Source organism: Haliotis rubra, unplaced genomic scaffold (assembly GCF_003918875.1).
Source record: "Haliotis rubra isolate DU_JTF1 unplaced genomic scaffold, ASM391887v1 Scf307, whole genome shotgun sequence".
Lineage (NCBI taxonomy): Eukaryota > Metazoa > Mollusca > Gastropoda > Lepetellida > Haliotidae > Haliotis > Haliotis rubra.
This window is the reverse complement of record NW_025766977.1, coordinates 1,101,318-1,128,580: the sequence shown is the minus strand read 5'-3', so window position 1 is coordinate 1,128,580 and position 27,263 is coordinate 1,101,318. Positions and strand designations below refer to the sequence as shown.

The window sequence follows — 27,263 nt, the reverse complement described above, 5'->3', positions numbered from 1 at the left end:
CTTCAGGTCAAGTATGTTACCAGTGTCTTGTAACACAGTAGCAGCCGTCAGCTCCAGCACGTTACCAGTGTCTTGTAACACAGGAGCAGCCTTCAGGTCCAGCACGTTACCAGGGTCTTGTGACACAGGAGCAGCCTTCAGGTCCAGCACGTTACCAGGGTCTTGTGACACAGGAGCAGCCTTCAGGTCCTGCACGTTACCTGGGTCTTGTGACATAGGAGCAGCCTTGAGGTCCAGTACGTTACCAGTGTCTTGTAACACAGGAGCAACCTTCAGGTCTAGCACGTTATCAGGGTCTAGTTACACAGGAACAGCCTTCAGATCATGTACGTCACCAGAGTCTTTGGACACAGGAGCAGCCTTCAGGTCGAGCACGTTACCAGGGTCTTGTGACACAGAAACAGCCTTCAGGTCTAGTACATACCAGTGTCTTGTAACACGGGAACAGCCTTCAGGTCCAGCATGTTCTCAGACTTTAGTTACACAGGAGCAGCCTTCAGATCCAGTACGTTACCAGTGTCTTGTGACACAGGAACAGCCTTCAGGTCCAGCATGTTATCAGGGTCTAGTTAGACAGGAGGGGCGGTGGGGTAGCCTAATGGTTAAAGCGTTGACTCGTCACGCCGAAGACCCGGGTTCGAATCCCCACATGGGCACAATGTGTGAAGACCATTTCTGGTGTCCCCCGCCGTGATGTTGCTGGAATATTGCTAAAAGAGGCGTAAAACCAAACTCAGTCAGTCAGTCAGTTAGACAGGAGCAGCCTTCAGATCCAGCACGTTACCAGTGTCTTGTAACACAGTAGCAGCCTTCAGGTCCACCACGTTACCAGTGTCTTGTAACACAGGAGCACCCTTCAGGTCCAGCACATTACCAGTGTCTTGTGACACAGGAGCAGCCTTCAGGTCCAGCACGTTACCAGTGTCTTGTAACACAGTAGCAGCCTTCAGGTCCACCACGTTACCAGTGTCTTGTAACACAGGAGCACCCTTCAGGTCCAGCACATTACCAGTGTCTTGTGACACAGGAGCAGCCTTCAGGTCCAGCACGTTACTGGTGTCTTGTGACACAGGAGCAGGTTTCAGGTCAAGAACGGTACTCGTGTCTTGTGACACAGGGGCTGCCTCTAATTTCATTATACCGTCATACTGGACATCTATCTCACCCAGCTGTAGATCGTCCTGCGCTCAGCATTTCTTCGTTCTGTCTGAACAGGATCCTGGTTATTCTACCCCTCTTCTTCAAGTCTACGTCTCCATCAACCTCCACATCACCGGCCTCACATCCCTGATACATCTCATACACGTCCATGTCACACTCGGATTGTAGAATCTGGTCTATCAGCTCAGCCTGTTGTTGATACATCTGTACTGATATTTCACCCGACTTTAGGTCGTCTGTCAGTTGTTCAATGTCCTTTTCGGAAACTTCTTTCAGTTGATCTTTGACGTCATCCGCCCACTCATCTATTGGTCTCTCAGGGAAACTCATTTTCGTCGTCTTGCTGCAGAAAGGACACAGCAGAGACTTGGTAGCTTCCGGTTTGGTTTTGGTGTAGTTGACGACACATTTTCGACAGAATGGGTGGTTACAGACAAGGGTGCATGGATTGTCAAACACCTCTGTACATATGGTGCATGTAATGAAATGTTCCTCCAGTTTCTACGTTGCCATCTGCAAAAAGAAGACGCAGGTGTAGTACAGGATAACAGTTAAACGATAGTAAATGTTCAATTCAAATTTGTAAATATACCAGCGCTACCTCATATGACAAGCGTCGCAGATGTACACGTATGTGGCCTAAGTGGGGGGTACTGAAAAGTCAAAGATCAAGGTCTTCTGCAATCAGTATCCTGTGTGCCCACCCTGCGAAGCAGGACCTGCCAGGCGGTCTGTGAAAAGACCCCAGGTCACAAGTCAGTCGAAGTTGAGCAAAGTTGGTCTCGGAGAATCCTTGGATGAGTGACCGTGTTTGGCAGTTTCCTGAGAGTGAGCTCTACAACGAAGCTCACGTGACACATGTGATCTCATAAGAATTGTGCATTTGATGATAAAGCACCAAAATCGGTCATCATATAAAAGAACATATATCTGAAATACTTTCAGATATGGAGGCACCTCAAATTTTGTATTTTGTGCGCATGCGCAGTACATAAACTATGATACACTATTTTCAGCGTTTCCCCTTCGATCTTTAGTATTGCCATTCATAACACACCTATATAGTGATTTACAGGTTCATGAAAAGACAAGAAATACATAATTTTAGAATAATACAAAACATTTTGAAACAATTAACACTCCCTCTTCCCAATATGGGAGGCTAGCAGACATTTTTTTGACTGTTGAACTCTTTGAAAAAATGTGTGCATGCTTGGGATTTATCTGTTTACAATTGACTAAAAATGAGCATAATAAGTGACAAAAGAAATACAGTACAATAAAAAAAAGTCTTGGATATGTCTAACAATCAATCAACAATCTATGTGATTATACCCCATGGTTCAAGAGCAAACAAGGGAGATACTTCAGATTGTCTTTCGCAAGGGAGCAGTCATATTTTCCGGTACAAATCACACATAATTGGTTTTATTGTTTAATGGTAAATATCAACTGATTAAATGCAAACACTTATGTTGACCCATACTAATTGCTTATCTGATCTCCTTTGCGAAAAGTAGTGAAAAATGAAGTGCTTGTGTTCCCCTTCAGCAGAAAAAAACACATCTCACCCCAACACATTCCCAGCTGCGTATGTGCAGCGGATGCACTTGACCAAGCCTGTCACTCTTCACACTCTCATATTAGTGCCAACAGTGTTAGAACCGTATCATGAAGGGCCAACATCAATCTACGATTATAAACACCAGTTAACTTGCATTGCAGACGGGTTACCCATAGCTTCCCCATCGAATGATCGTCCTCCTTAACTTTACCACCAACTGGAGCAACTTTACAAGTCATCAAGAACCAAAGCTACCAGAATGCAGGGTCTTCCCGGCTTGTTCAGCTTGATACTATTATCAGACGAGACTTCCTGGTCCTCACCATGTCCAGATCTATCAACAAGGCGATGATATCACACTTCAAAGATCCACAGTCCGACAAATAATGTATGCTTTTGTCCATGGTCAACCAGGCAAAGTACCAGGAATCTATCTCCAACCAGATCTGCTCAGCATCAGCGGGACTCACCTTACTACATAGACAAGGAAGTATTGGCCAAAGTGGGACCTTCTGGAAGACCCATTCATCACAAAAAGCTTAAGGAATAGATCATCCATCCAGTGAACACGACGCCACCGCTCCACTCTATCTTCCGCAGATACACTACGCAGAAACCCTACACCCCTAGCTCACAGATGCGATGGAGTCACTTCAAAGAAGCAATAAACGTCAAGAGGCACTCGACCCAGGGTTCTGCTCCCAATTTTCTTGGTTCCCAAGAACAATTTATCAGAAAAGTCCAGACTAATATGAAGAAGTTCAACAGTTATTGCGTATTGAGGACAGAAAGGTTCAGAATTATCCACCTTCTACAGCTGAAGCAGATGATAAGACAGGACAACTTTCTGGCAAGCATGGATTTAAGGGATGCATATCTGCATATGCAAATCCACCCAGGGTCCAGGAAGTATCAACGATTCCTGTTGAACCATCAAAAATACCAGTGGAGGGTTCTACAGTTTAGCAATTTCATGGCCCGTGCTTATTCTCATGGGTAACCAAGCTCCATCGTGAGCTTCCTGCACAACAGGGTAGTTTGATGCACCTTCTCCCTAGACAATGGCATTAAATCACTTCAACAAGCCGTTATACTCAAACGTCAGTTGAATTACACGCTACGATTGCTGCCTAACGTCATCCCATTCACTCACGAAGAGGGGCAGACTGCAACTACGACCGATCCAGAGGTTTCTAGCCTGACTGCTAGCCACAGTATCTCCAATGGTGGACGAGGAAGTCAAAGGTCTGCGCAAGGACGTTCTGGGCGTGCCAAGCTTCAACCTGCATCTGTATGTGGATGCATCTCTACAGGATTTGGGAGCACCTCGACACAGATGTAACCTCAGGGCTGTGGTCTCCAGAAGAGAAGCTACTTCACATCAATCACTGAGGTTAGGCAGTTATCCGAGCCATTAGCCACTGGGCTTCTCGACTCTCCAATCTGTCATTGAAGACCAGGACAGCCAACTCACCGAGCTAGCAGGCAATCCGGCTCTCAAACTTCCTGATTGGTCAAACCTTCTCACTTATCCTCACATGAAGCAGAAGCATCAAAATCCGAGTGTCTTCGATCTGCACGCATGGAAAATATCAAGACGAACTTGACCAGGCGCGGCTATTCCAGCAGAGCAGAAGTCTCCCGGTCTCTATGCAGATCTACCAGAAGCCTGTATGATGATAAGTCGAAGAGTCTTGACCAATTTGACAGAAGTAAGGGGATTCAAGCAGATATACAACCTCAGAACTTCAAAGAATCTCAAGACTGGGGTCAATCTTAGCACCCTTCAGCTCTGTCATCACCATGGTGAAGGCTCCAAGCTCACTCAGAATGTCAGAATTCCATTATATAGACCTCAGCCTCATCAGATTTGATAAAGGTGCCCAATGCATCCGTGCATCTTGGTCTCCGTTTGGATTTTATTGCCAAAAATCAGCCAGACCGACAGTTTCATATCCCACTATTATCTTCAATATTTGGCAATGAAGATAAGGAAGACTTATCACTGCATCTGGTTAGAGTGAGTGAGTTTAGTTTTACGCCGCATTCAGCAATATTCCAGCTATATGGCGGCGGTCTGTAAATAATCGAGTCTGGGCCAGACAATCCACTGATCAACAACATGAGCATCGATCTGCGCAATTGGGAACTGATGACATGTGTCAACCAAGCCAGCGAACCCGACCATCCGCGGCCGATCAGGTTAGTCACCTCTTACGACAAGCATAGTCGTGCATCTGGTTAGAGCCCTATGCATCAATCTATGAAAACTTATCACTGCGTCTGGTCAGAGTCCCACGCATCTATCTGTGTAGAACGAGCACCAGACGTCAGAAGTTAAGACGACTCTTCATCTCGCTCATGAGAGATGTCACAGCAGAAGTATCCAAAACAACTATATCCTTCTGGATGAGATAGGTGATACTTCTAGCACACAGAGATGTAGGCTTAGAACCTCCCTCAGCTTCCAACCCACACGAAGTAAGAGCACTATATGGCAACTGTTCCTTCCCTACAATCATGGAAGAATGCTTTGGGAATATTTTGCTTTTTATGTTCAATCACTTTTGTTTGAGATTATTTGCAAAGAAATACTCAATTCATGCCATCCCATCAACACATATACAGCATGTCAAAAGGGCAGCTCACCGGACAGGTCATGTGTGGGGTCAGTTATTCTTCCACAGCCTGAACTCCCATCTCCAAGTGAGTGGGGTTGGATACAAAAGGAAAGTGGACGGTATGTTCCCTACTGGACGACACTACACCAGAATCTTGCAGGAGTTGGTATCGTGTCAGTACAAAGGGGTGTAACAACCGATGCAAGTGCAAACAGTCCTCACGTACATGCACTGGTGCGAGAGCCAGTGTTCATAACATTGACTCAGCTATGTTTTCAAGATGTTTCACAAGTATTTTGGGTCAGTATTTTTAAAAAGATAGTCGTCCCATTATTGTACTGATGGCAGACCCAAAGTTATAACGGGAGCCAGAAAAGGCGAAATATCATTTATCTACCGCGCATGCGCAAATTAAATCATTTTGAGTGCCTCCATATCCTAAAATGTTCACTATGCATCAGTCAATACATTTTCATGCTTTTATCATTAAATGCACATTTTATCTGCTTAGCTGCTTCACTATATATATTTACAAATCATTTAACAAATCTATTTCTTTTTAAAATGCTATAACTAAATGAGAATCGTTATTATAAAAAAGATCCTTCAAAGTTCGTGATTTGATTATATATTGTTTATGTCTAGGGTGTCTTTGATTATATTTAAGAGTCGCTAATATGGCGTTTGCTTCTGCTGTAAAAATAGAGCTGCTATTCGGTAATGTGGAAGATATTATTCTGGATCCAACGACAGTGGCACAACAAACTGCGCCACCATCTTTGGACCCATCTGTAAATATGGATTTGTATGTATTATATTTACTTTTTAATTGATTAAATTCTTGTCTGTAGTGTAATTCATTGGTTTTTAAAAGTTGTCAGTGTCAGGTCAACTTCAGGCCACACTAACTGCCAAGGAGGAGAAGATAGAAGGCGGGAAGGAGATATATTTTGCAACTCAATGCCAGCAGCAGAAAGGATTCGTATTCCAAGAGGCGGACGAAGTGAAGATTGTTTATCATACAGATTAAAAACACAGTTGTGTGCGGGGTTGGACTCATTGGAAATTTTTTTTGTAACATACTGAAAGGATAGTTTAATACGGCGATGTTTTGGAGAAGGCTCATCGGCCTCAACAGAGAGACTGTCAACGGGAGAAGTTCGAAAAACCCAAGACAAAGTCTTAGACCTTGATGATGGACAGAATCTAATAATTTAAGGTTACTTTAGCAGGCTCCACCATAATACTATGGAGCCGTAATCAAGTTTTGAGCAGATAAGTGATCGATATAAGTGTAGGTGTGTAGTTTGGTCCCCTTAGAATTTGAAACGACTTTTAACAGATCAAGTGCCTTCGGGCATTTAGCCTGTAGTGATTTAATAAGTGGCAGAAATGCTAAGTGTGAATCAGTCGAAAATAAGACCCCAGAACTTTGCCTCCTTAACAATTTTGATAGAGGTGCCGTTTAAACATACTTCAGGATCTTTATGCGGTTTATATTTTCTGCAGAAATGGATACAATTAGTTCTTGTTTTTGAAAATTTAAATCCGATTTCAAGTATTTTTTTTAAAATTTTATTCATACAAAGTTGTAATTGCCTTTCTATTGCATGCATATTTTTACCACGACAAAACAAAACACATTAAAATCATACACAAAAAAGGATCCATCGACTGAATCAGTTAAAACCTTTGTGAGACTATTTATTTTAATACTAAATGAAATATACTGCCTTGTGGGACACCCTTATCCTGATTGTAATGATTAGACTGGGTTGAACCCACTCGGACTTGAAATTGCCTGTCTGTTAAAAATTGAGATAAAACGAGGTAAACGACCTCTCAAACTGAAATCATGTAAATCCTTCAAAATGCCGTACTTCCAAATAGTATCATATGCTTTCTCCAGATCGAAGAAGATTGATACTACGTGTTGTTTGTTTACAATAGCATTCTTAACATAGGATTCTAATCGTACTCTAATGATCAATAGTACTTCGGTTTTTCCGCAAACCGCATTGAATATCTGTGATAAGATTATTGGTTTCCAAAAACCAAACTAACCTATCGTTTACCATTCGTTTCATGGTTTTACAAACGCATCTGGTTAACGATATGGGGCGGTAATTGGACGGATCTGTATGATCCCACCAAGGCTTTGGTGTGGGGATAACAATGGCATTGTGCCATGAAGGAGGAAAATATTTCTAAAAGGGTCAAAAGAAATGATTCAGGCAAATGCTTTAGTAACTGGTAATGAATGTTATCATCACCAGTTGCAGTATCATGAGTTTGCTGAAGAGCGGTATATAGCTCATGTAATGAAAATACTTCATTATAATCTTTTCAGTTATAAGAGTCAAAATTAATTCTTTGTTTTTCTTGTTTATGTTTTTATTCCTGAAATTCAGGAATATAATTTGATGATGAAGAATTTCTAGAAAGAGTTTCACAAAGTTTATTTGCAATGTCACACTTACCAGTTATCAATGTGTTTTCTGCTTTAAGATGGTGAACAGAAGATGTAGGACCTTTGCCTTGTATTTTCTGAACCATACTCCACACCTTTGACATGGGTGTGCGCGAATTAATTTTGGAGACACATTTCCTCTAAGATTGGCACTTGTTTTGTTTATAAGCACGTCGTGCCTTGGCACCAGTAATGTTAACATTATTTACATTATGAACAGTAGGATGTCTGCAGAAGTATTTTTCCGCTTTCTTCCTACACTTTCTTGCATTCATCATTAAACCATGGTTTACGAATATGAGGAGTTGCAGAGGACTTAGGAATTGATTGGTCGGCAATGTCATTTAACCGAGCTGAAAACATTTCTATAGGATTTTTAAAATTGTCGGGCATTAATTTTCCTAAACACAATGTTTCATACAAAGACCAATTGGCCTTAGAAAAATTCAATCGTGATAAAGGTGGATCATCATCTGGTTTGATAGCTTTTAGGACAGTAGGGAAGTGACCATTCAAATTCGTTGTATATAGTTGAATCAGCGAGGGACAGATCAAGAGTAGAATAGGTTCCTGTAGCAGGATGTAAATAGGTGCTTGAATCATCATTAAAAAGACACAAATTATTATCAGAAATATAATCTTTTAGAACGTTCCCCGTAGATGAAGGTGGAATAAACAGTAAGCACAGGGTAAATGCAATGTCCAAAGTAATGCGAATAGCTACGGCTTGAAGATTAGCATTTAGGTGAATGTCACAATGAATGACATTATTTCCGACTAATATAGTAGCACCTCCAGTTGCTTTATCCCCTGGAGGAGAAAATGAATGATAACATTTGTACAGCCTTAAATCAAATGTATCTGTATGTTTAAGATAGGTCTCTTGTAGGCAGAATGCTGACGGTTTAAAATCCTGTATCTGATTTAAGTTCTTTTTAAGTCCTCTGCAATTCAATTGAACTAGATTAGGTGAATGGCTCATGGTAGTTAAATGATCTAAAGAGCAGTAATAGGAGATACTGCTCTCCCTTTCTTTTTCGGTGAGTGACCATTTGTATGGCCAACAGTGCTCACACGGGTGGATACTTCGGTGTCCATATCTTCAAGCAACCCATATTTATTATGGAATTGCACTGTTTCTTTAAGTGCCTTTGGCAATCTGTCAGATTGAGTCTGTTTTTTCTTTGTATCCACTTTAATAGACGTTGACGGTTTGATTTGATGTGATTCTGTTTGTGTAGAAAATGATGTTCCTTTTGGTTTTAATAATGGCTGATTTGAATCTGGAGCTTCTTTTGTAGTGTGTACTGTTTCAGAAAGGGTTTTACCTATTTAACCCAAGTTAGATCAGTTTGACAGAGAATAGACGTAGTCACCTTTTGGGCTGCTGCAGCATAAGATGGGCCTAAGGGTATTTTCAGGTGCAGGTAATACAGCTTGTTTTCTGGCATCGGAGTAACTGATTCGTTTCTCACATTTCAGTGTCTGCACAGTGGCCTCATATTTCCACATGGGACACATCATATGATCACCTTTGCAATGGAAGCACTTGATTGTGTTATTACACGTCTTCCTTCCCATCATGATCAGATTCTCCACATCTGAAGCAAGTACGTTTGTTCTTACAAGGATTTTGCCCATGTCCGAACATCTTGAAATTGAGACGACGGGTAGGGCGTGGAAAACAAAGATCCACAGGCATAGAAAAACATCCAACCTTAATAGAACTCGGAAGTACTGGCGTGTCAAAAGTCAAAAGATGTGTGTTTGGGGGAAACACACGGCCATCGTTACGATAAGTAAATCGCTTGGCCTCAATGACACCTTGACTTCTTCTAAGTTCAGACAAGATTTCTTCAATAGTCATCAGCGAGACTTCGGTCTCTATCACGGATAAAACCTTTGGAAAAGTTAAGTGTTTTATGTGCTGAACAGGTAATCGGAATATCTGCTTATTTGGTTGAAGTCATTTGATTAATGGCCAGGGATTTCCTAGCACATTCAACAAAAACACTTCCAGACAATAGTCTTGTAACGTCTTTCAAATCACCGGCTTTACCTTATAGTCCCTTTTCCAACAGAAATGGTGAATAGGAAGTAAGGGCGCGCTCACCTTTTGCTTCAAGAAAACGTGGCCAAGTATCCATTTTGGATTGTGTTTACCCATGTTAAAATGTATATTGCTTCAGCAAACCTGTTCCCTGCCCGCCATGGAGCACCAACGAGGGCGATATCATACGTAAGCGGTATTCCAGCAAACTGACTCCAAAGGGTTACAGGAATGGTGTACTCCAGCTGATCAAAAAAGATCAACCAGATTGGCCCATGAGTCACCGCCTTCTGGCATAGGAGTCTAGGCATTTTCACACAATAAGAATTTGAACATTGAGGAACAAAATACCCAAGGCCCAAAATTAAGTATATGTGTAAATAATATATTTACCACGCACAGGGCATGGCGTGACCAGCCGATTGATAGAACCGGGCCAGTTCTATCACCCGTCTAGGTGAAGTAAGGGGCGAAGTGGTGTGTTGGACAAAGGAACGCTATTCCTGGAACCAGTGCCCTCAACCACCAGACTCCCATCCTCCACCGACACAGGGGCGAAACCCACGGCAAACGGGTTGGTGGACTAAATATGCCCCCGGGTCCACACGGGGGGTTGAAGAGCGCTTAGCGTTACCCAGCACCTACCACGAGGAGGTGGCTCTTCACCGGTGCTCCACCAAGCTGTGAATGGGTACCTCGTAAGGATGAGCAAGTCGCAATAACTCTGTGCGCCTAGTGGCTGCAAGGGTTGTATGCTCCCCAGGGAGTTGAGATTGATAATACGATGTGCCGCTGAGATTGACATCCAATGATCGAGGGATAAAATACCAGCGCCTTGAGCATGTACTAGTTGCGTGGATATGTGCGCTACATAAATATCCTACAATTATAATAAGAAGAAATCAAATTGAGAATGTTCAGATTGTATTTATATGTATTTTCATTTCTTTCGACTCTCGTGAAAGTAGTTTAATTATCACCACCATCGTTTCTAACAGGTTTATGTTCGTGTATTGTGACGCAAATAATGCACTGACCTCGATATCAGCTCTCATTTGCATAACGAAAGTAGACTGGTGTCAAGTGTTTGCGCCAACAAACGTAATATCACGAGTCAGTATCAATAATTGTAGTCTAAATGTTGTATTAAATGTACAAATGATACCCATAGTACTCATTACCAGTCTGGGGACAGTGTACCGTTATGTCCACAGACCGACCCACCTTAGATTAAGGTGTACATAATCCATACACCTGTATATAACGGCAGTAGACCAGGCAACACAGATGACGGAAGGACACGAACACGAGTTATTAGACCATTACCACCGTACTTTGTCACATCTTGTCAATTAATTTAAAAATTACGCCGTTATATCTGGTCCTTGTTAGAATTGTAATGTACGTGAAATCTGGGAAATATCTCTCACATGCCCTTCACTTCCTTACAGTTACACCCAGTCGGTGTTCGGTGAGATTGTACCACGTGACGAGTAGGTAATGGTTAGCAACCGGTTATTGACGAGGTAAACATCTGGTGACCGGTCACGATAATGCACACAGAGTTGTCTCGTTGCTTTCATTCCGTGTGTCGTTTCTCCAAATACAGTACATTGTGGCGTGGGGGTAAGTAGTTGAATAGTGGTGAAGCGCTGGCTGGTCACACCGAAGGCTGTGTTCGAATCTCCACAAGGGTACAAAGCTCAGTTGTGGTGTCTTCAGCCTTGAAAGTGTTAAAGGCGCTGTGCTCACTCACTCACTCACTTACTTACTCACTCACTCAGAGTAATAGATTAACATGTTATTTGAATCTGAGGAATATTCGTTCAGGCCCGTTCCTAGAAAAAATTTGGAAATGCATTTCTTACTAATTATAATATAAAAAAGAGATTGACTGTGACATTGATATTTAAAGGTCTGTACTATGGAAGAGGTGACGGTATGTGTTGTTTACCAGGAAAGTTCTATTTCCATTGTTGGATTTCCTCTCGACTGCGTTAACACAGACATCGACCCAGAATGTCCCCAGGTACAACAATATGTGCATTTGCTCACACCGTTTACATAAATCCTACCTTTAACACAGGCAACTGCTTCGTGTTAGTCTGAGCCGTGCATTCGAAGTATGCCTTTTGTGATTTTGTCAGCAACGCTCCAATGGGTTGTTCTAACCTGATATTTGCTCGGCCATCGGATATCTGTGTAGCCATAGAGATCAAATAGCCTACCCTGTCTCTGTTCTGCTCTCAATACACAATTTTAATTGACGTGAAGGTGACCAGATCAACGGACTGATTTATGAAGGATTTTATTCTGGCAGATCTGGTCTGCAGCACACGTTACATGCTTCCTGAAGCCCATGCATCCAGACTCGTTTTTCATGTGCCTCCCATCTTCCCAAATGTTGGTTTTGAGAACAGTAAACTGTTTTAGCGACCAGAACGTTGATGAACTCTGATCTGTATGTGTGTTTGACTCATGAAATATACATTGCATGCACTTCCGACACTGTAGCCGCTGTGGGCATACCAAGACACAAGACGGGTGTTTAAAGCTGACAATAATGCAGCATGTCAAAGGTCCATATGCTGTTTCCATTAACACTGAAACTACAAATGATGAATTCCATTTTGGAAAGGTGCACGTGTCCTTTTCGTACCTTCCACTGAAAATGTCTTCATGCATCGAAATCATCATTAGAACTCAGAGATATGTAGACAATAATGGATAGGCCGTTCACATATCTGGCAACGGGAGAAAAGATAGGGCAGAAAACTCATTGAACCAATATTGAGTTTCTTCTGATTTGATGGTGGGTGTCATCTGACAGAAATCTTCATTAATAGTCATTTGGTTCGCTATCAGATGCTATGGCAAATAGGGAGTGTATCGCTTACCTTTTATACTGGACAGAACCTGCAATCTAGTAGACTTGCCAGCAGTTACACCTCAATTCATGTTAGTGGTAGACTGTATGTATGCCAGTGGCGAATATATATATGTATATATATATATACATGTCGCCCCGTCTTGTATAGTTTTAACGGACGTGACATGCCTTGCTTTTGGAACTTTTGCGTAGTGCAGCAAGATTTGCTGATAAGTTGGTTGCAGGATATGTAACCTCTCAGCGCCAAGCAATGAAAATAGACCAAGCTTAGTGAGATCCCATACCATACCCTGAGCTCAGGTAGCTACACGGGGCAATCCGTGGTGTATTGTTACAACAAGAAAACAAGATAATATCAAGATGTACATGTAAGATTGTGCTTTACTTAAAGCACAGCACCATGTACTAACTACAGTATCTCCTCTTGTCGTAATTTGACTAAAGAAAGATTAGAGGTTTGAAGTTACCAGAGTACATGTCATTTACAGGTCGTTACGCTGGACCATGCTACCTGGTGACATAGTATTATTGAAAGACTGACAGATGATTTAAGAAGATCAACTCACCTTTTCATAAAAGAAAGGCCTAGATTTCAGGTTGCATCAAAGCTGGTTCATTTTCATACCTTTTATTGGATTTAATCATTTCTAGAGCTTAATATCTTTTAGTAACATAACCCTTTCAATCGTATTTACAATTTGGCTGCAAGAAATGGTCATTGATCTCAGGTACACCCACATTGTCCTGTGTGGTTCCACTGTCCACTGCGGGGACTAAGTACACACAAATAGAGTAAAAGCGATGACAAATACCACGAGTGACAGAGAGGCCTGATTGTGGTCAGGATCACTGCAGAGAACATACATGTATAGCTGATCTTAATGGCAGATAGCTTTTCAAACCTTTGTTGAGACTGTCGGTTAACTCCTTCCGCTATAGTTTGCTCCACAGTCCTTGAGCCATATTAGTTTCCCTACTGCTCTGTCCTTCTGTTAACAGAAAGCATAGCGAAGGTGTCATAGCACAGGGAAAACTGACTTCATGGTAGTTGTGCTTTTAGTTGTTTTTATCATTTATAGACAAGAAGGATTAATCTACATGAAGTTAATAACTCAGTGTTCTCAGACAGATAAAAAATCATTTTGTTTTTCGTCCCTCCTGTTAATGACATTAATGGCAAACCATTTTGTAAAAATGTTGCACATTTATTAAATCCACCTGATTCGTGTGGATATCTTCGTGAACATTATCGTTTTAGGTAGGCAACTGCAAGGGACATTTAAGAGAAAATGAATGAAGTCATGTTATAAAATCCATTGTCAGTTTGACAATATGCATCCTGGTATATCGGAGTGTCTCTGGATATAGTGCGGGGCAAGATTTTTCTGACATTGTAATTGTTGGAGGTATTTCATTTGAAGTTTAGGATTAAATTATGAAGCTTTTGATAATACAGCACATACATGTTACACCACAAACACCAGAATACAATACAATCACTAAGTTACACCACAAACACCAGAAAACAACACAGTCACTAAGTTACATTACAAACACCAGAATACAATACAATCACTAAGTTACACCACAAACACCAGAATACAATACAGTCACAAGGTTACACAACAAACACCAGATTACAATACAATCACTAAGTTACATCACAAACTCCAGATTACAACACAGTCACTAAGTTACATCACAAACACCAGATTACAATGCAATCACAAAGTTACACCACAAACTCCAGATTACAACACAGTCACTAAGTTACATCACAAACACCAGATTACAATACAATCACTAAGTTACATCACAAACTCCAGATTACAACACAGTCACTAAGTTACATCACAAACACCAGATTACAATGCAATCACAAAGTTACACCACAAATACCAGATCACAATACAGTCACTAAGTTACATCACAATCATCAGAATACAATACAACCACAAAGTTACACCACAAATACCAGATTACAATACAGTCACTAAGTTACATCACAATCACCAGAATACAATACAGTCACTAAGTTACACCACAAATACCAGATTACAATACAGTCACTAAGTTACATCACAATCACCAGAATACAATACAGTCACTAAGTTACATCACAATCACCAGAATACAATACAACCACAAAGTTACACCACAAATACCAGATTACAATACAATCACTAAATTACATCACAAACTCCAGATTACAACACAGTCACTAAGTTACACCGCAAACACCAGAATACAATACAATCACAAAGTTACACCACAAACACCAGATTACAATGCAATCACAAAGTTACACCACAAACACCAGAATACAAGACAATCACTAAGTTACACCACAAACACCAGATCACAATACAGTCACTAAGTTACATCACAATCACCAGATTACAATAGTCACAAAGTTACAACACAAACACCAGATTACAATACAATCACTAAGTTACATCACAAACACCAGAATACAATACAATTACTAAGTTACATCACAAACACCAGAATACAATACAATCACTAAGTTAGACCAAAAACACCAGAATACAATACAATCACTAAGTTACATCACAAACGCCAGATTACAATAGGCACAAAGTTACACCACAAACACCAGATTACAATACAATCACTAAGTTACATCAGAAACACCAGGTTACAACACAGTCACTAACCTACACCACAAACACCAGAATACAATACAATCACAAAGTTACACCACAAACACCAGAATACAAGACAATCACTAAGTTACACCACAAACACCAGATCACAATACAGTCACTAAGTTACATCACAATCACCAGATTACAATAGTCACAAAGTTACACCACAAACACCAGATTACAATACAATCACTAAGTTACATCACAAACACCAGAATACAATACAATCACTAAGTTACGTCACAAACGCCAGATTACAATAGGCACAAAGTTACACCACAAACACCAGATTACAATACAATCACTAAGTTACATCAGAAACACCAGGTTACAACACAGTCACTAAGCTACATCACAAACACCAGAATACAATGCAATCACAAAGTTACACCACAAACACCAGATTACAATACAATCACTAAGTTACACCACAAACACCAGAATACAATCACTAAATTTCATAGAAAGTTTCGTATCACATTCGATGCATTAACCGTACAGGGACCAAAGAGCAAAACGAACACTCACATACTTGGTGTTAAACAGCAGTGTGTCAAAATCCATAAGGTCATTTTCAAGTACAACACTGCATTGCTGTTAAGAGGTAAACCCCCTCACGTTGTATCAGAAAATATGTTGTAACCTGCTGTGAGCTGAGAATTCAGTTTTCACAAGTAGTCGAATAATAGACCATTCACGGATTAGGTTCTTGATTAGCTAAACAATGCGTGAGTTAGTGAGTTTAGTTTGACGCCGCACTCAGCAATATTCCAGCAATATGGCGGCGGTCTGTAAATAATCGAGTCTGGACCAGACAATCCAGTGATCAAGAGCATGAGCATCGATCTGCGCAGTTGGGAACGATGACATGTGTCAACCAAGTCAGCGAGCCTCTTACAAGCATTGGTTACTGTAGGCCAATATTCTAACCCGGACCTTCACGGGTCTAATGCAGTAACTTTGTTACTGGAAATGGTCCAAAGACATTTGTAATAAGGAGCGCAGCCCTGGTCGAGGTGTAAGACGTGATATGAAGTGTGTAGAAATGCAGTCTGCCCTCTTCATAATTAGCTGTTGAATATATGGATAGACCAAACACTAATTACATATCACCGCTGATCCAGTTAAGTTCATCACGCAATACAGTAATTGTAAGGCTTGTTGATGTGTGATCATGTATATGTCCATTCTAGAAGTGTTATGTTGTGGGAGAGATAAGGTTGGGGTTTACACGTTATTAGGCCCCTTTCTCTGTCAAATTCACAGGAGAACATGCATGCAGCAAGGGATAGGCGGAAGAGACAATGATAAGATTCAAGGGCGAGTCCTCTGATGGACTTGCACAATTCTGCAAAGCAATAAGTATTAGTTTAAATAAAGAATAAATAATGTTGTTTTTGTTGTTGTTGTTGTTGTTTTAAAAAGGAGCCCCCTACCAAAATAAGAAATGTTTTGGTTTTATTTAACAGTAACCGTATTAAAACTGTTAATGCATATGCACTTTTCATCATATAAATCCATTAAATCTTTATTGTGCTGCGAGGGATATTTAGTAAGTATTAAATCATAAGACATAATGTGTATATCAGCCAGGTTTAGAAGTGGGCAGTTTAATTGATAACTGTACTTTTGGTGGAAAAGATAAATTGTCTGTATGTAAACATTGTACTGTTATACAAAATGAACAACACGTACTTCTTGAAAGGGAAATGTTTATTGCAAATGTAAATCTACATCCTAACACATTGTAAATGAATTGATAATAATACATTATTAAATATGGCATTATGTCTGCTCTGGGAAGGAATTGAGAACAGGTTCGCTGTAATTCTCTCATATTATGTCCACTGAATATTTGTGCAAAGGGTTATGTATCCTTTCTATAAATAAGGACGAGTGATCTAATGCGCCATGCTAGTGATCGAGCGAGCTTAAGGTGCCGGGATCGAGCCCACCTGTGACCACCCAGTTCACCCAGCCGTCAATGGGTACCTCGAAAGGATGGGAAAGCCACATTAACTTGGTGCGTCGAAATGGTTGAAACAGTTGTATAGTCCCCAGGGAGTTGAGATTGACATCCAATGATCGAGGGAAAAACAAAGCGCCTTTGAGCAACTGAACTTGATATTGGCGCTATACAATTATTAGTCTGTTACTGAATCTTGTATCTTGAGGATACTCAGGACGAACAGGCTCCTAATAAACACAGATCTGCACAACGAACTCCAATACCAAGATCACAGGGATACACGAGACCCTGATGACCCTGTCATCCGTTAACCCTTACAGAAAACGGTTATAGGGAACACAATTTCAGCTCCCGAACCCTGACAATAGATACAAAACACTACTTGACTGAAATTATAAACATGGAAACAAGGTTTTCTGTGTAACTACTCGCAGACACACCCTGTGAACATAGGAGTGCCTTTGACAGGCTATTGAGAATAGTCGTATAACAGGAAGTACTTTATCTTCTTAACTGGAAACGCGTTGATGCAGTACATGTAATTGGAAACGCGTTGATCGAGAAGTAGTAAATCATATCACACGGAACACAAATCTTGTAAATTCATCTTCACACACACAGAAGTCTCAGTTACTGCTGGAGAAAGCAGTACTAGTACTACCCACATGGAATTAAACATTTTCTCCGGGCTGCTCGAAATGGCGAAAAAGTCTGCATTTACATAGACTAATCCAAGTTATATCCACGAAATATGAATATCTATAACGATGCAAAATAATTCAAGATACATAGAACAGGCTTGGAATCTGACATCAATATCAAGTTGTGGTAAAGGTGATTAGCACTGAAGCAAATGTCACATACGCGGAACTGCTCACAATGACAGAATATCAGTCCATCTTGATGAACCTAATATACAAATGGATTAATTTAGAAATTTAAATAATTTCACAAATAGTGTAGTAGCCCTAAGTACACATTATGCTTTGCATTCTAAGTTTAAGCTAAAGATGGCATACACCGATACCAGTAAGTGTGTCTTCATTGATACCTTTATCTAACCTCACACATAAATGTCGTTTTCCGACTGGCTGACCGCTCTCCTATTATTTTCAATGTACTCCGCTTACAAAGGAACAAGGGGTGGTAAGTTAGCCTAGTGGTTAAAGCGTACATATATTAATATACCACAATAACAATTATTATAACTTGTATAAGGTACACGAAGTTCAAAGGGCATTCAAATGATACTAACTGGCACTAAATAACAGTTTTCCCGAGTCTCAAAGTATATTATATATTCTCAGTTATAGAATAGACGCCTCAGTCACACTGTACATTAGATATACTCAGTCACACTGTACATTAGATATACTCAGTCACACAGTATATTAGATAAACTCAGTCACACTGTACATTAGATATACTCAGTCACACAGTACATTAGATATACTCAGTCACAATGTACAGTAGATATAATCAGTCATACAGTATATTAGATATACTCAGTCACACTGTATATCAAATATACCCAGTCACACTATACATTAGATATAATAAGACACACAGTATATTAGATATATTCAGTCACACTGTACATTACATATACTCAGACACACAGTATATTAGATATACTCAGTCATACACTGTACATTACAGATATATACTCAGACACACAGTATACTTAGATATACTCAGTCACACAGTACACTGTACATTAGATATACTCAGTCACACTGTACAGTAGATATACTCAGACACACAGTATATTAGATATACTCAGTCACACTGTATATCAAATATACTCAGTCACACTATACATTAGATATAATAAGACACACAGTTTATTAGATATACTCAGTCACACTGTACATTACATATACTCAGACACACAGTATACTAGATATACTCAGTCACACTGTACATTAGATATACTCAGACACACAGTATACTAGATATACTCAGACACACAGTATATTAGATATACTCAGTCACACTGTACATTAGATATACTCAGTCACACTGTTCAGTAGATATACTCAGACACACAGTATTTTAGATATGCTCAGTCACACTGTATATCAAATATACTCAGTCACACTATACATTAGATATAATAAGACACACAGTATATTAGATATACTCAGTCACACTGTACATTACATATACCCAGACACACAGTATACTAGATATACTCAGTCACACTGTACATTAGATATAATCAGACACACAGTATATTAGATATACTCAGACACACAGTATATTAGATATAATCAGACACACAGTATACTAGATATACTCAGTCACACTGTACATTACATATACTCAGACACACAGTATACTAGATATACTCAGACACACAGTATATTAGATATAATCAGACACACAGTATATTAGATATACTCAGAGACACAATATTTTAGATATGCTCAGTCACACTGTACATTAGATATACTCAGACACACAGTATATTAGATAGATATACTTAGTCACACAGCATATTAGATATACTTAGTCACGCTATACATGATATATACTCAGACGCAGTATATTAGATATGCTCAGTTATACTGTACATTAGATATACTCAGACACACAGTATACTAGATATACTCAGACACACAGTATATTAGATAGATATACTTAGTCACACATTATATTAGATAGACTTAGTTAATCTATACATGAGATATACTCATTCACACTATATATTAGATATACTCAGACACACAGTACAATACATGCGATGATTTGTCAACACCAGGTTAGTCAATCTGCAGTCAGGAGGTTGTTGTAAGTGTAGTTAATTGGAATATTTACAGATGCAATGATCACTTGAGAAAGAATCAAAGGTCTATACTGTGTTACTGAAACTGAACACTTTGATTTCACCTGATTTGAAATTACAAATATAAACACGGCCACGTCCATCTACACAAACTCCGTGCGGGTACAAGACACCATCATCTGCAGTGAGTATATTTCTGACAAACTGTCCTGACTCAGTCAGATGAACAACAGTACATTGATAGTAGTCAGTAACCAGGATGTCATCTGTGCTGGTACTTGTGATACCCCGTGGACTTCTCAGTGTTGTGTGTCCTGTGAACACAACGTCCCCATCAGCTGTCAGGCACAGGACACGCCCGGAACGGCCATCTGACACAAGGATGTTTCCTGTTCTTGTTGTACAAAGAAAGTCAGGAGAATGTATAATTTCCTTTCCACTATCTACAGGGTTCATTGACTTTATGACGTTTCCTCTCATGTCGAGAATATCCACACATCTATCAAAATCAGAACCTGCTGCTACTGTTGATGGTGTCAGAGACGTTATACCCCGGTACAGTTTGCGGGTTGTGATGGTCGACAGCAGCACCAGGCCAGGGTTCACTTCAACTGTTACAATCTGACCGGAGCGCAGCACAGTGACGGCCACCTGGTTGTGTTTCAGCCTTGTTATACCCCACGGTCTACCTTCCAGTTTGAGCTTGCTGTGATGTAGTTGTTTGTACCTGGTGTAGAAGGACTTCACACTGTTGTTGTTGAAGTCTGTTACAACCACTGTGTCTGTACCATTCACCTTTAACACTGTTAAGTCAACAAGGTATACTTCATTCTCGTCTCCAGCTACCCTAACGTTAATGGTGTCCTGTAACACAGGAGCACCCTTCAGGTCCAGCACGTTACTGGTGTCTTGAGATACAGGTGTTGCCTCTAAGTTCACCATACCGTCATACTGGACATCTATCTCACCCAGCTGTAGATCGTCCAGAGCTCTACTCAGCATGTCTTCGTTCTGTTTGAACATGATCCTGGCTATTCTACCCCTCTTCTTCAGGTCTTCGTCTACGACAGCATCCACATCACCGGCCTCACATCCCTGATACATCTCATACACGTCTATGTCACACTCAGATTGTAGAGTATGATCTATTAGCTCAGTCTGTTGTCGGTACATCTGTACTGATATTTCACCCAACTTTAGGTCGGCTCTCAGTTGTTCAATGTGCTTTTCAGAAACTTCTTTCAGTTCATCTAGAAGTATATTTTCCATGAGAGTTATCTTCTCTCTGACGTTGTTACCAAAAGACTTGATGTCATGTTCCATTCTTGCATATCGATCTTTTTCAGAAACGACGTTCACTTTAACAGCATCAACTCTTGCTTCCATTTGGAGTTGCTTCTTCGAAATAGTTTCCTTCTTATTCAACAGCTGGGACTTTAATGCAGGTAATTCCGACTCCAGTGTGACAACTGAATCACATTTCCTGTGATAGATAACACAACAGGTGTGACAGGTGACTTTCTTGCAATCTTTGCACAGGAATTTGATGTTTTCATCCTTGTGCTCTTTACACTTGATGTTTCGTTTCCTTGGGATAATGGCCTCACTAGTCAGGGCAGTTGTATCGTGATGACGAGTGGATGAGATGCGACTGTGTGCCCTAGCACATACATCACAAAGGGCGTCATCGCATACCGAGCACCACACAGTCGCTGGAGTTGTCTCCCCTTCGCGATGACAGGACGTGCAGTTCTTTGTATCTGGACAAAACAAGGTTGAATGAAAAGCATTCAGCATCGTATCATCGATTGTTTGTTCTCATGTCTAGCTATTTAAGGGCGGTAGGCTAGCCTTGTAGTCAAAGCGTTCGATCACGCCGAAAATCCAGGTTCGATTTCCCAGATGGGCACAATGTATGACACCTATTTCTGGTTTCCCCGCCGTGATATTGCTGTAATATTGCCAAAGGCGGCATAAAACTGAACTCACTCACTCTATCTGTATACGTAATTGCACAATTGTTTGTGGTTGTTACCAGTAATTTTAGTGTAAGCTACCTCACAACACGATATATAAAACAAAGATACCTGCAAAACTAACTTCAGATTTCTGGAAATGATCAGTCATTTTCGTATTGAGTAAATGAATGTGTGTTGCCTTCGCAAAGGTTAAGAGTCGAACATGGGACGGCTACAAACTTTATACGACGACCACAGACGAATATTTAACAGATTTTACACGTGTCTATCCTTCCTTTCTTTTGAGTGTGGTGCAAGACACATCCAATAGACCATCGTGCATTGCAGTACCAGTTTACCATTGATCCTTACCTTTACATCCGGGGCCAAAAGAGTCCAGGAGTCCCTGGATGACAAAGCTCGGTTTGACGTCATCCGCCCACTCATCTATTGGTCTCTCCGGGGCACTCAGTTTCGTCATCTTGCTGCAGAAAGGACACAGCACTGATAGCTTCCGGTTTGGTTTTGGTATAGTTGACGACACATTTCCGACAGAATGTGTGATAACAGACAAGGGTGCATGGATTGTCAAACACCTCTGTACATATGGTGCATGTGAGGAAATGTTCTTGCAGTTTCTGAGACGTCGCCATCTGCAAAATGAAGATGCATTAAATCCACAATGTTATAACGCATTGCATGCTGCCGGGACTATTTGCACTAGGCAATATGGCCAAAGTAACGGTTGTGCGTAATAGCATTTATATGAAATAAATGATATGTTGGTTGAAGTTATTTGGACACTTTTTCATAACCCCTTGTTCATTTTAAAAAAATCAAAGTAAACAGACTATTGTTGACAATCATAAATGAAATGTATTCATACGCGTGACCCCTGTTATGACGGCGTAATACACTCGTTCTGTAAGTTGAATTCTGATATATTATTGTGTTGGATGGGTAATAAATGCATTTTTAACGAATGAATAACGTATTATACGGGACACCATTTAGTATTCTCTCTCTATATATAGACGATAGTAAGTGTTCATTTCAAATTTTTGAACATACCAGCGCAACCACAGCCGACAAGCCTCACAGATGTATGCGTGTGTGTCTGTGTATGTGTTCTGGAGAAAGACTGAAAATTCTAAGATCAAGGTCTTCTGCAATCAATATTTTGTGTGCCCACCCTGGGAGACAAGAACAGCCTGTTGGGGTGTCGTCTTGTGCATATACCCCAGGTCACTAATCAGTAAGCAATGTTGTCCTTGGATGGTTGACAGTTTTGTTTTCAGCTTGCGTGATCTCGGTACTGTGATGAAGTGACGAAGATGAAACACATTTGTTTCTGCCATTGTGTAAACTTGGTGTCCAAACAAGCACACTGCTTCCGCCAACTACGTGGACGTCAAGCTTTCGTTTGACACAAAATGTTAATGAAAACGACTACACACCCGCCATTTACACCAAGAAGCAACAATGACTCGTGCACTTGGCACATAAAGCGCTGACTTCGATATCAGCACTCATTTGCATAACGAAAGTAGCTAGGCTGGTGTCAACTGCTTGCGCCAACAAACACGACTCCAGCTATGAATAGTTACTGTCTAAATATTTTATTAAATATAGAAATGACAACCCTAATAGTTTTTCATCTTGAGTCAATGTACCGTTATGTCCACAGACCGAGTCACCTGAGATTAGGCTGTACATATCGATATACCCGACTCCAGCTATGAATATTTACAGTCTAAATATTTTATTAAATGTAGAAATGACAGCCCTAATAGTTTTTCATCTTGAGTCAATGTACCGTTATGTCCACAGACCGAGTCACCTGAGATTAGGCTGTACATATCGATATACCCGACTCCAGCTATGAATATTTTCTGTCTAAATATTTAATTAAATGTAGAAATGACAGCCTTAATAGTTTTCCATCTTGAGTCAATGTACCGTTATGTCCACAGACCGAGTCACCTGAGATTAGGCTGTACATATCGATATACCCGTACATAGTGAAAGTAGACCACGGAGCATAGAGGGAAGGACTCGAATTCTAAGACCATTATCACCGTATTTCTTTACACCTTGTCGTTTGATCACCGCGTAATTACGTCGCTATACCTGGTCATTATTAGAATTGTAGTATACGTGAAGTCTGGCAAATACCGCCTGCACGTTTACTCAACTTCATTTCCTCGTTCCAGCCAGTCGGTGAAGGGTGAGGTTGAGCCCCATAATAAACGGCTACTGGTCAGCAACGACACACAACACGACGTAAATACACCCTCCGAGAAGACACGAGGGGTCAGGGTTCACGTGTCAAGTATACAACGAGATAAAGCACATATACTTCTGTCGTTGCTTACGTTCATTTATCTCTCAGTCATTTCCTCCCAATGTACGACTTTTGAAACTAATTTGACATATATTTTTTCTGGTCTGTCTCACAGTCCCTGAACTACATTATTTTCCCTACAGCTTAGCCTTCCCTGCAGTGCTGAATCCCTAAATGAAGCAAGTCTAGATTTCCCCAGGTTCTGAATCTCTGGTCTCCCTGGGGCTCCTTTTCAGTTTATAATAAGTTCGTTTGTTACTATCAAAATTAAATCTATTCAGAGATTAAGCATTAGTCTAATTTTTTTCCAAATGTAGACTTTGATACGTTTACTTTTAATGATATTCATTGTCTTTAGTTAATCTCTGATAAAGGCCTTTCGTATCACCAGAGTCGCGTTATACAGGTGCATTTACGTTTATTGTCGACTGTATAATGTACTGACCAAGACTGCATAACTCATGTCGATAACGAAAGTAGGCTGTAAGAGATTGCCTAACAAATGCAGTGTCACTTGACATTATACACCCATACTGTCTCAAAACCGTTTTATGTGTAGATATGATAGACATAGTAATTAACTGACGTCAGTGTATCGGTAAGTCCAAACACCAAATTAAATAACGAAAGTAGACACGTCAACACAGCAGTGGGGAGGTCACACCATGTCTGAATTACCATACACAGGAAACATAACACCATGGTTGAATTACCACACATAGGAAACATAACACCATGGCTGAATTACAACACACAGGAAACATAACACTAAGGCTGGATTACCACACACAGGAAACATAACACTAAGGCTGGATTATCACACACAGGAAACATAACACCATGGTTGCATTACCACACACAGGAAACATAACACTAAGCCTGGATTATCACACACAGGAAACATAACACCATGGCTGAAATACCACACACAGGAAACATAACACCATGGCTGAATTACCACACACAGGAAACATAACACTAAGGCTGGACTACCACACACAGGAAACATAACACCATGGCTGAAATACCACACACAGGAAACATAACACCATGGTTGCATTACCACACACAGGAAACATAACACTAAGGCTGGACTACCACACACAGGAAACATAACACCATGGCTGAAATACCACACACAGGAAACATAACACCATGGCTGAATTACCACACACAGGAAACATAACACCATGGCTGGATTACCACACACAGGAAACATAACACCATGGCTGGATTACCACACACAGGAAACATAACACCATGGCTGGATTACCACACACAGGAAACATAACACCATGGCTGGATTACCACACACAGGAAACATAACACCATGTCTAAATTACCACACAGGAAACATAACACTAAGGCTGGACTACCACACTCAGGAAACATAACACCATGGCTGAATTACCAAACACAGGAAACATAGCACTATGGCTGGATTACCACACACAGGAAACATAACACCATGGCTGGATTACCACACACAGGAAACATAACACCATGGCTGGATTACCACACACAGGAAACATAACACCATGGCTGGATTACCACACACAGGAAACATAACACCATGGCTGGATTACCACACACATGAAACATAACACCATGGCTGAATTACCACACACACAGGAAACATAACACTATGGCTGAATTACCACACACATGAAACATAACACTAAGACTGGATTACAACACACAGGAAACTCAGCATGATGTCTAAATTACCACACACGGGAAACATAACACTAAGGCTGGATTACCACACACAGGAAACATAACACTAAGCCTGGATTACCACACACAGGAAACATAACACCATGTCTAAATTACAACACACAGGAAACATAACACTTTGGCTTAATTACCACACACAGGAAACATAACACCATGGCTGAATTACCACACACAGGAAACATAACACTTTGGCTTAATTACCACACACAGGAAACATAACACCATGGCTGAATTACCACACACAGGAAACATAACACTATGGCTGAATTACCACACACAGGAAACATAACACCATGGCTGGATTACCACACACAGGAAACATAACACCATGGCTGGATTACCACACACGGGAAACATAACACCATGGCTGAAATAGTAGACTATTACCACCGTATTACTTCACACCTTGTGCATCAATCAATTGACTATAACCCGACATTGTAAGATTTGTAGTGTAAGTGAAGTCTGGCAAATATCCCCAACACGCCCACTTACCTTCACGTGCTCGTTCCATACAGGTGATGTAGATAGAGACCGTACCACGTGACGAATATCTACTGATTAGTGACAGGGGTCGGAGGTATCACGGGAATAACACGATAACGCACACACAGTTTCTTCGCACCTCTTTCATTCTGCGTGTCGTGTCTTTCGATTATAGGATCATACAAACTAATTTCAAAACATTCTCTGGCCGTCAAGCAAGAGGTCGGGTTCGGAGCTCAACATGGGTACAATGTGCGAAGCTAATTTCTTGTGTGTACAGAGGTGATCTGTTTGTGGTGCCTGATATATGTGTCTCCCTCTTTATCTTGTTGACGATTCAGTTGCTGGTGATCTATAGCCCGTCTTTATATTGCAGTGTTGTCTATAGTTATATTTTTGTATGATAACGTACCAGTTTTAAATTTTAGAGCTATGGTACTCTAGTAGTTTTACTGTCTTTCAATGGCAGATTTTTATGTTCTGATTTTATTGTTGATATAAATTATATTGTTCTCGTCACGAAATGGCTGAAGTATTGCCGATGTGACGTTAAACT

At 40.5% G+C, this 27,263-nt stretch overlaps 1 protein-coding gene across 1 annotated transcript in view; it reads right to left on the bottom strand.

The window, feature by feature from the left end:
- Positions 1-26,896, bottom strand: part of LOC124282935 (E3 ubiquitin-protein ligase TRIM71-like) — a 43,817-nt gene extending 16,921 nt beyond the window's left edge. Inside the window, exons 1-2 of the mRNA XM_046718987.1 lie at positions 26,717-26,896; positions 22,513-22,793 (exon numbers count right to left, since the gene is read on the bottom strand). Of these exons, the coding sequence (XP_046574943.1) occupies positions 22,513-22,621 (109 nt within the window). The 5' untranslated portion in view covers positions 22,622-22,793; positions 26,717-26,896. The remainder of the gene's footprint in view (positions 1-22,512; positions 22,794-26,716) is intronic.
- Positions 26,897-27,263: the final 367 nt, after the last annotated feature.